An 11,400-nucleotide genomic window follows, 5' to 3' on the forward strand; every position below is an offset into this window, starting at 1 on the left:
GAATGAGACACCGCCTGGTCATTCATAGTGACCCCGTGCACAGCAGTACAGACCCCTGCTTGGTCCTGTACCATCCTCATCATCGTTACTGTGCTTGAACCCATTGTGTCAGTCCATCTCGTTGGGGGCTCTTCCTCTGTTGTGCTGACCGTCCACTTTACGAAACATCATGTTCTTCTCCAGGGACTGGTCTTGTCTTCCTGGCCTCTAAGGAACATTCTGGCTGTACTTCTTCCAGCACAGATTTGTTTGTTCTTCTGGCAATCAGAAGATACTTTCAGTATCCTTCTCCAACACCATAGCTCAGATGCATCTATTGTCCAGCTTTCACATGCATATGAAGCTATTGAAAAGACTGTGGATATCCCTGTACATATATTATTGTTGTTAAGTGCCATGGAGTCAGTTCTACTCATAGTGATGCTGTAAAGGGTTTCCAGCAAGCAGCTGGTGAGTTTGAACCACTGACTTTGTGGTTCAAGCTGACCTTGTGGTCCAGTGCTTATCCTAGAGCGAAACATTATATATTATCCAGCCATTTCTGGAAGATAAATTCCTAGAATTTTTACTGGATCAAAATATATATACCTGTTTGTTGTTAAGTGCATCAAATCTGTCCCATAGTCACCCTATATAGGGTTTCCAAGGAGCAGTTGGTGGGCTTGAACTGCCAACCTTGCAGTTCAAAGTGGTAAATGTTGGCCATTTCCCCTCCCCCTGAATTAAACTAGTGTGACCTGCCGCCAACAGTGTTCAAGTATACCTGGACCCTAAACAATAGTTAGTATTTGTCTTTGTCAGTCGAGTTGACAGACACCTATTGGTTATTCTAATGCACTTATACATGAGCTCTGGTAGCATAATGGTTACGAATTGGGCTGCGAACCGCAAGGTCGGCAGTTTGAAACTACCAGCCGTTCAGCGGGAGAACGATGAGGCTTTCTGCTCCCGTAAAGATTTACAGCCTTGGAAACCCTGTTCTAGGTCGCTATGGGTTGGAACCGACTCTATGGCACTTAACAACAACATCAGTGGGCTTTATCATCATGTTGTGGTGTGTGTCTGTATGTCTGTGTGTGAATGAATGCATGTTAAGTCCTTTGCTCTTGTGGCTCGGTGAGAAAGCTTCATGTATGTAACATGTACTAACTTTCTGGTTCTCTGTGCTCACTGATTTCTTTCTCCCGTGTGTTCATAATACTCCTGGGAATTAGCATAACAATTGCTTACAATTGCTCTATTAAGTTCTGCGATTTTTTTTTTCTACTATACTTGACATTAAAAATGAAGTTACAGGCATGCTGGAAGCAGGAGGAAGTCGTTTGTTGTTACTTGGTCACACACACAAAATGTCCCCTCGGCTCACTGTCACTTTCTGAGAACTGCCCCCTGTCTATTCATCTGATTTCTCTGAACTTCAGGTTGTCTCCCATATGGTAAAATCTCATTATCTTTTTAGCCCTATAGTTTGAACATATGAGAGGGCTTCAAAAAGTATGTGGAGATGGAATTGAAAGATACAGGAAGTTCCCCGTGAGCTTTTTAAAGTCCCCCGTATGCACCGTTACATGAAGCCAGATGTTGATTCTATAGAAATTGTGCAAAGGGTTGTTTTTTTTATAATAAAAAACTTACTTTTCTGGTTCTGTTCCATGTTTATCGAGCATTTCTTGAGCCCCATGATAACTGTTTCCCGTCTGTATTGTTTACGGGCAAACCTGTGACAGGTACCTCACTCTTAGCCGTATTGTGACTTTGAACATCCTGTTTTTTAGGTACACTGGAGCCCCGTACTTCGCAGCAATCTCAGCTCTCAAAGTGGTATGTCGACTTAAAACTTCTTTATTGAGACTTTTCTAGTAAAGAGTTATCGTATTTAAATGTGATTACAGCAAATGCTTTCTAATGAAATCTGAATAGCATCTTAGAATAATAACCACAGGTAATCAGAAAACCTATAAATCCAGACTGACTTCTTTTCCAGTGACAAAATAACTTGAAACCTTTGTTGTTGTTGTTTTTAACTAAAATTTTAATAGCCTCATACTTCACAAAAGGGATCTTAGATGCCTTTTCAGGTCCTAACTTAAGCATACTTAAAACCTATGAAACAAGGCCGTTTCCTGTGCATTTTGATCAACTCCTGATTGTCCAGTTAGAACAGCTGGCAGGAAGTGGGCTGGGGTCCTCAGCTCCCTGGCACCATATGGACCCTCACAGATGATAAGGATTCCAAAGGAGGATTGTAACTTTTAAGTCTGAACTGGTCTGAGTTTCTGTTGTAAGGTTTTGACCCTGCCGATTTTATTTTTAGGCATCTCGTTCATGTTACTGATCCATTTCCTAAAGCACATAGCTGTGGTTTAACTATTATCCTTGAATTTTTATCTTTTCTTTTCCATGTCATATTGAGTAACTTGAGGATCCTGTATCTTACTGGGAAATGCTTTGCTCCTGACAACCAGCGTTGGTGTTTCTGTGAGCGCATTCCTCGGTGCTCAGTCGGCCTCTTTTGCCTCCTTTCTCAGGGTGCAGATTTGTCCCACGTGTTCTGTACCAAAGACGCTGCATCTGTGATTAAGTCCTACAGCCCGGAGCTGATTGTTCATCCCGTTCTGTGAGTGTGTGCACATGTGGGGAGTGTCTTCTCTTTGGTCACATGACATTTACATTCATAAGCGAAGTGTCTGCACAGTTTATAGGCGGGCACTACATAAAGAGAGCTGTCATTAACGAATCGTGTCCTATGACCCGAATCAGACAGAAATACACGTGAGAAACAACGTGGGGATAGATTTGGAACAACAAGGTGATCATGACTAGGACTGCTCCTCTGTGGTCCAAACGCTGGTGGCTGTTGCCACGTGCTCTCTTGTGGGCTGTTGGACACGGAGGCCTGGTGTTACAGTGGTTAAGTGCTTGGCTACTAATCAAAAGGTTGGCTGTTTGAACCTACCAGTGACTCCACTGGAGAAAAGAGCTGGTGGTCTGTTCCTGGGAAGATTGTTGTTGTTAAGTGCCCTGTATAGGATTTCTTAGGAGCAGCAGTGGGTTTGAACCACTGGCCTTGTGGTTAGCAGTCTAGTGCTGCTCCATCCTGTGAAGGTTAGAGCCTAGGAAACCTTATGAGGCAGTTCTCTGTCGTCCACGGTCCGTATGAGTTAAATTCTATTCTGCAGTAGTCACCAGCAACATGCATGTCAACATGATCATGTATGACAGAAAATGAGGCAGCTGGAGTCCTGGTGTGTCACTGTGGGTTGTTAATGTACTGGACTGCAAGGTCGGTTTGAACTGCAAGGTGGAGGTTCAAGCTCACCAACTGCTCCTCGGAAACCCTATACAGGGTCGCTATGGGTTGGAAATGACTCGATCTCGACGGCACTTAACAACAACAACAAATTGGGCAACTAACAAGGTCATTCATTCAGCAACTGTACTGTGCAGACATTGTTCTGGGTCCCACGGAGACAGCCTTGAACCAAGCAGACAAGATACCTGCATCTGCGGAGCTCACCCTCTAGAGTAGCGTTCTCCAATAGAGCTTTCTGTGATGAAGGACCGGTTGTCTATGTGCGGTTTCCAGTATGGCAGCTGCCAGACCCATGTGGCTAGTGAGTGCTTAGAATACGTCTGGCGTGACTCAGGAACTGAATTTTTATTTTAATTTTTTTAAATGTTTTATTGTGAATTATGTGATAGTTTACATGGGAGAACATTAGGTTTACATTCATCCTATTGTATATTGTTTCATTGCCATGGTTACAATCCCCTCCATGTACCATCAACCAACCAAAGGGTATATCCTGCAAGCCTGTCCCCCAGTCGTCAGCACACAGCCCCTCTCCCTCCCTGGGTCTAGAGTCCCTAGCCACTCCATCTCTCCATATCATCATCTCTGCCACCATCTCTGGCATCACTGTTTCTGTGGGTAGGGTCCCTCACTCCACTCTTCTCCCTTGATTGTCCCAGGGACCTCCGCTCCTGGACTACAAAGTCAACCACTCCCCTCCTTTTGCTACAAAACGTCTACCTTTACATTTCCAACCCTCACAGTCAGTCCTGATGGTAATTATTCAGTATTGTGCCACATGAGTGCTATCCTCATCTTCTTTCATCAGCCCTGCCCAGACAGATTGGATACTTCTCAGTGGAGATTCTACCTTCCTCCATGCCCTCTGGATCTAGGCTCCTTCTTGAAAGAATGTAAGCCAGTCACTTCTTGCCTTTGTAGCCCCTCATTTTGGGTAGCCAATGTCCAGGTTGCCCATCCCTGTCTACCCTGTGTATTGAGGGGGTGGGAATGATCCTCACTATAAAGATTTGTTGTTCCCTCTTTTGAGGTACTGTATCCATAGGTGTTTTTAATTAAATTTTAATTAAATTTAAATAGCCACTCTCTTGGGCAGCATTGATCTAGAGACATTCAATATATAGTCTGTCAAATAGTGATGAGAATCTTGGCCAACCATTAGTGAGGAAAAGGGGATACTGTGTGTGTGCGTGTGTGTCACAGTTTGAAGTGGGGTGGTCAAGGAAACCTTCATGGAGAGAGACATTCAAGTAAAGTCCTGAAGAAGATGAGGAAGAGAACCCTGGCAGCTGTTTCCACGCAGACATGATTGTTACCTGCAGCAGCTCTAGTCTGCCACAGAACTGACACTAGTCAGCTAAGGATCTGCCTAGTTTATTCCTACATAGGCAAGAGTTGATGCAAAGGGCTGAGATTGGGTGTTGTTAGTGTGTTTGGTAGCTGGATCAGCATGTGGGAGAAGAGAATGAGTCATTCGGTTTACAGGCTGAAAGGGAGCGCACTGGGGTATGAGCCAGAAGAGAGGCGGGACTTAATCTGCATTGTGAAAAGAGTCAGTGCTCATGAGAATAGGCTCGTGGGGCCAAGAGTGGCAGCTGGGATTCCAGTCAGAAGGCCATCGCAGTAATTCCAGTAAGAGGTCAGTCGTACAGTTAAAATAGTGAGAAGCGGTCAGATTCTGGGTGTCTTTGGAAAGCCATGCCGGTGGGATTTGCTGACGGAGTAGATGTGGGTCTGAGTATAAGACAAGACACTAAGGTTTTTGGTCCAAGAGACACATTTAATGAGAGTGAACAACTGGGAGGAGAGGGCTCAGGCAGAGGTGAAGGTGAGGAGTTTGGTTTTGGACTTGCACTTAGTTGCCTGTTAGCATCCATGTTTAGGTCACTAGTGGGCATTGGTTAGGAGTGGAGAGTTCAGGGGACACATAAATTTGAGAGACATAAAAGTATGTTGTTGTTAAGTGCCATCGAGTCAATTCTGACTCATCTCGACCCTGTCTAGAGTTTCCGAGGAGCAGCTGGTGGGTTTGAACTGCCAACCTTGTGGTTCGCAGTCCAGTGGTGAGCCTACAGCACCACACCAGGAGTCCATAGAGAGCATGTATAGATATTTATATATAGGGAGGTGTCCTGGTGTGGTGCCAGACTGCAAAGCCATTTGAATTTCAAGGTTGGTGTTTCAAGCTCACCAGCTGCTCCTCAGAAACCCTATATAGGGTCACTTTGGGTCGGGATCGACTCGACTCGACAGCACTTAACAACAACAACATATATAGGGAATATATAGGAAAATATTGACCCCAGGGAGTTGATAGTATACACTGCGAATGTATTGTGATGAGAATTTGTCTATGTACAGGCGAATCTGAGAACGTTGGGGAAGTGACCCCGCGGCTCAGTGTCGAAGAATGAGGAGGGATGATCAGGAGAGGGCTAAGCACAATCTAGCTGAGAACTTTGAGGTCTTGTTGGCCCAGTGTTTTGGTATGCTTTTTGTTAAGTGCCGTTAGAGTATAATTATTTTCTTTAAGGAAAAAGTATTTACAAGTATAATTATGGCCACGACTTGTAGTCCCTAAAATATACACCTAATAATCCTCAGAGAAACCAAACGTGCTACTAGTAATTTTGTTGTTAATGACTCTGTAGAGAATTTCTCCGAGGCTGTAAGTCTTTACAGGAGCAGAAAGTTTCCTGTTTGTCCAGCTCTCGTATCTCTCTCTCCTTTCTGTCAGCAGCCAACCTTGTAACCCGCTATGTTAGCAGGACAAAGTTAGCTAACACTTGTTGTTGTAAAGTGCCGTTGAGTAGGTTCCGATTTATAGCAATCCTGTTTAGGGTTGCCAAGGCTTTAAATATTCATGGGAGCTGAAAGCCTCATCTGTTTCCCATATTGTGGCTGGTGGGCTTGAACTGTGAACCTTGTGGTTTGCAGTCTGGTGCTTATTGTATGGAGCCGCTGAGCTCCCACAACTAATACTTGTTAAGTGCTGTCGAGTCAGTTCTGACTCACAGCGAGCTCGTCTAGGGTTTCCGAGGAGCAGCTGGTGGGTTTGAACTGCCGACCTTGTGGTTCGCAGTCCAGTGGTGATCTTCTAGCACCACACCAGGAGCCCAGCTGATACTGGGAAAGTGTAAAGCCATGTCAGCTGTAGGCTGTTATTCTCAAGGTGAAGAAAATAAACCATCAACTGAAACCTAACTATTGAAATTGGGGGTGGGAACATTTCATTCGGCTGGGTCCTTTTACAAAAGGGGCATGCTGGACAAGGCCGAAGCTGCTTGCAATCTTGATGGCTGGGTAAGTGTTGACTCTTATTTTGAATTGGAAGAGAAAGAACTGTATTTTGTTATAATTTTCTTTATTCCTAAAAGTTGAAGTACCGGTTTCTAAGATGAACCAGCCCCTTCTGGGAGCATAAAACGGCCAGGAAGTGGAGGTTCCTCCATTCTAGGAGCAGATTGTCTCAGAGGACAGACAGACTGTACTAAATTAGAGGCCTAAGAACAGCGTTACAGGAGCAGAAACAGAGGAGGATGGATTTTGACTGGACCATCAGGGTTGGCTTCACAGAGAAGGCAGCATTTGAGCTGCCGTGTTTTCCCCTGGCTCTCTTCTCATTTTCAAGCGTCCTGTGCACTTTTCTCAGATGCCCACCTCACCTCAGTGATCACCTGTGCTTATCAGGAATCTTTCTTTACCCGAAGACCATGCCTCTATACCGTTAACGTGCCTCTGTTCAGTCTGTCTTGCTTCGCCTGGTCTTTGCTCTCAGAGAGAGAAGCCTCCCTCCTTCCCATTACTGACCCTTCCTGTAGTCCCTTCCTCTGATTCTCATATTCTTAAATCGGCATAACCTCCTTTTAGCCATGATTGCGACTTAAAGCACTCTCCCTGGTTCCTTGTCATGTTGCCAGGCATTCTTCTGCTTACTGAAATTCACACCCGGCTGTGGAGCTCCGGATCCACAGGTTAGCTCTTTTGTGCTGAACCTTGTGGCTGGAGACTCTGATTTCTGCATTGTACAGACCTTTCTGAATTTTTCTCTTCTAAATTTTATTTATTTTGTTGTTGTTGAGAATCTACACAGCAAAACACACACCAGTCCAGCTGGTTCTTGGAGTTGTGCATTCTTATCCTTTTCTAAGTTGTTTTTTCCTCCTTAATATAAACTCACTGCCTTCTAAGCTTCCTGTGCCATCTTTCAAGTTGCTGTTGCCAATTTGATCCACTATTTTTATTAAATATGTTGTTGTTAAGTGCCGTTGAGTTGTACCAACCCATAGCGACCCTGTACAGGGTTTCCGAGGCTATAAATCTTTATGGGAGCAGAAAGCCTCATCTTTCTCCCATGGAACAGCTGGTAGTCTCGAACTGCTGACCTTGCAGTTCACAGCCCGATTTGTAACCACTACGCTACGAGAGTACCTTGTTGCTAAATATAGAAGGTAATTAGAGGAGCACAGTACTCAAAGCAGACCTTTTTTTTTTGAACCAGTTCACCTAAATTACTGTTTGATATTAAGACTTCAGGGATACTTATGCTTAAAGTTTAAGATCTCAGGGAAGTAGTTTCAGGGGCTCAGCTGTCTTCCATGGCGCCGGGTAGTTTAGCGTTCTCGAGACTTCAAATGATCTTCTGTATCTTCCCTTTTTTGATCAGGATTCTCCTCTGGAATCTTTGCTCACAATGTTCCGTCATGGTAGCTGGGCACCATCTGCTCCTATAGCCAAGGGGGCAGTTGTTGACGGAGGCAAATAACATACACTCTCTTTCCATGACGTATTCTTCACTCCCCTTCTTCCTCTGTTGCTCCAGATGTAGAGAGACGAGTTGTTGTGCCTTGCAGGCCTTTATGACCTGTGTGACTTGCAACCAACTGGAAGGTAGACATGGTATTAGGCCCATTAACTGGAATGTCCCATGAAATCAAGATCCTAACTAAACCTTCAATCAAACCAAGGAGTCCAATCCTCTGAGGCGTCTGATGGTACATGAGAAGCCTCAGCAACCGCTCTAAAAACAATAATAAAAATCCTTGTAATCTATGATACAACTTGGACCAAGTCAACTTTTCACAGCTGTGCAACGTCTTGAGAGCAATTACAGTAATTGACTGTTGAGCCTGCCCCTAATAATGTGAGTTTCCATCCTCACTATGGTAATAATACATTTTGGTCTCTATAGATTTACTTTTTGTCTTTCTACATAAGTAAGGTCAATCAATAGCTATCCTTTTGTGATTGACTTATTTCATTCAGTATCATGTCTTCAAGCCCCATCCATACAGAAGCGCGTACCAGGATTGCATTTTCTTACTGGCTGAGTAGTAAATTACATCGTGTGCATGTATCATATTCTGTTTATCCTTTCATCTGTTAATGGGCATTTCAGTTGTTTCCATATTGGGCTATTGTAAATAGTGGCACAGTGAACACTGGTGGGAGTAGAATTGCTGGGCTGTATGGAGTCCTATTCTGGCTCCGTAAGACAAGCACTGGACCGACCTCCAGGTTGGTTTGAACCTCTAGGTGGGTGGTTCAAATTTACCAGCTGCTCCTCAGAAACCCTATACAGGGTCACTATGAGTTGGACCTGACTCGATAGTATATAACAACAATAACAGTGGTAGTGCTAGTGTAGCACTGTAGGATAAGCACTCGACTGCAACGTCAATTTGAACAGCAAGGTTCATGGTTCAAACTCACCAGCCACTGTTCGGAAACCCTATGAAGGGTCGTTAAGAGTTGGAACCCACTCGATGGGTACTTAACAGCAACAACATGGTAGTGCTGTATTTAGGTGTTTGGGGAACTGCTACACGCTTTTCCACAAAGGCTATATACCATTTTGCATTCCTGCTAGCAATGGGTAAGGGTTCCAATCTCCCCCACATCCTTGCCGATATTTGTTATTTTCTGCTTTTTAGGTGTTTTTTTTTTTTTAATTTAATATTAGTTACCCTGGTTGGCTGGTTATGTGCTGTGGAGTCAGTTCTGACTCTGCGACCCTGCAGAGTGTTCTGAGGTTGTAAAAGGAGCTCTGGTAGCGTACTGGTTACAAATCGGGCTGCTAACCTCAAGGTCGGCACAGCTCTTCCACTGGAGAAAGATGAGGTTTTCTGCTCCTGTAAAGATTTGCAGCCTCGGAAACCCTGTGCAGGGTCACTATGAGTTGGAACCAACTCCACGGTACTTAACAACAACAACAAATCTTTTCAGGAGCAGAAAGCCTCATCTTTCTGCAGAATGGCTGACCTTGGGGTTATCAGCCCAATTGGATTCGTAACCTCTAAGCTATCCTAGTGGGCATGAAAGGGCATCTTGCTGTTTTAATTTGTATCTCTAATGGCTAATGATGCTGGGCTTCCTTTCATACAGCTAGTGATATCTGAATGTCTTCCTTAGTGAAGTGTCTAGTCCAATCCTTGGCCCATTTTAGGATTGAGTTATTTGTCATTTTACATTTCCGGAGGCATTCTTGAATAATGATAGCAAATGAAGTTTTGGGCAGGCTTAGTGAACAGTGAAGCCAGCATCCTGCTTTTATAAGGCCTTTCAGTGATAACAATGGTATTTGCATTTTTAAAGGCTGTTTTCTGTTTTTAAAAAGAAAGTAGAGAAACCATGAAACAAAGAACTGATGAGGCCGCAGTGTTGATAGTATTTACTGTCTGTTCTTTACAGAAAATGTTGCTCTCCTTCTCGGCTCCCCCCATTCTAGACTAAGTCAGATTTTGAATGAAGGAGCTGTAAAGAGAATAATTTGATTCCAGGTCTGTGGCAGACTGGTTTATACTGACTGACTGTCGAGTCCGTTTCTGCAGGGTTGATTCTGACTTACGGGCACCCGCCATGTGGTTCAGAGTAAAATTGCTGGATAGGATTTTTAATAGCTATGACCTTTTAGAAGTAGATTGCCAAGTCTTTGTTCTAATGCACCTCTGGGTGCATTTGAACCATCAATCTTTTGGTTTGTAGTCTCAGGCTTAACAGTAGATCGCACCCAGGGACTCCTAGATTTACCCAGAATGTCTTCTTAAGTAAAGTGTCTATTCCAATCCTTTGCCCATTTTATGACTGAGTTGTAACAAAATGATAGACACCAAAACAAAGGCATTTTGGTGTCTATGCATAAGGTTTCTGTTTTAGGTTGTCATTAAAGTTAACTCTGCTCGCATCCTGTTAGATTTTCTTTCTCAGTTTCTCAGTTTTGTGTGGCCAGTTTTAACTGGTCACGGTGCTGTCTCTCCCCGGAGGTCGGCCAGTGACATAAGGCAGTGTCGTCTTGGGCAAAAGGCCTTTGGTTTAGGATGTTCCCTTTCCATGACACACTTCACAGTAACTTGTTTGGAGTCTTGGTGTGGTGCTGTGGGTTAATGTGCTGGACTGCAAAGTCTGTTTGAACTGCAAGGTTGGCGGTTCAAGCTCACCAGCTGCTCCTTGGAAACCCTGTACAGGGTTGCTAGGGATGAAACCGACTCCATGGCATTTAACAACAACAACAAAAATACTATAACAACTGTATGAATAAGGAGTCCTGGTAGTATTATTGGATTATGAGTTGGGCTGCTAATCACAAGATTATTTTGAATAAATCAGCTGCTTCAAGGGAGAAAGATGAGGCTTTCTGTCCCTATCAAGATTTACAGCGTTAGAAACCCTATGCAGGGCAGGGTAGCTACGAGTCAGAGCTGACTCCACAGCACACAGCCATCACTACATGACTGGGGGTTCTAGTATGAGGCTGTAGAACAAGCACTGGGTTGCTAACTGCAAAGTCAGAGGTTCAAACACACCAGCTGCTCCTTGGAAACCCTATACAGTGTCCCTGTATAACAACTGTATGTATGAGAGCAGGAAACATGGCTAGTAAATTACTTCACAATATTTACCATGAACCATATGCAATCAGGAAGGAGCTCTGGTAGTGTAGTGGTTATGAGTCGGGCTGCCAACCTCAGGGTCAGCAGTTCGAAACTACTAGCTGTTCCACAGAAGAAAGATGAGGCGTTCTGCTCTCGTAAAGATTTACAGCCTCGGAAACCCTGTGCAGGGTCGCTATGAGTTGGAACTGACTCCAC

At 44.1% G+C, this 11,400-nt stretch overlaps 1 protein-coding gene across 1 annotated transcript in view; it reads left to right on the plus strand.

The window, feature by feature from the left end:
• CARKD (carbohydrate kinase domain containing) overlaps window positions 1-11,400 on the plus strand; it is a 59,418-nt gene that overhangs the window by 14,312 nt on the left and 33,706 nt on the right. Inside the window, exons 4-5 of the mRNA XM_006851541.1 lie at window positions 1,776-1,821; window positions 2,529-2,617. Of these exons, the coding sequence (XP_006851604.1) occupies window positions 1,776-1,821; window positions 2,529-2,617 (135 nt within the window). The remainder of the gene's footprint in view (window positions 1-1,775; window positions 1,822-2,528; window positions 2,618-11,400) is intronic.

Source organism: Chrysochloris asiatica, unplaced genomic scaffold (assembly GCF_000296735.1).
Source record: "Chrysochloris asiatica unplaced genomic scaffold, ChrAsi1.0 scaffold00029, whole genome shotgun sequence".
Lineage (NCBI taxonomy): Eukaryota > Metazoa > Chordata > Mammalia > Afrosoricida > Chrysochloridae > Chrysochloris > Chrysochloris asiatica.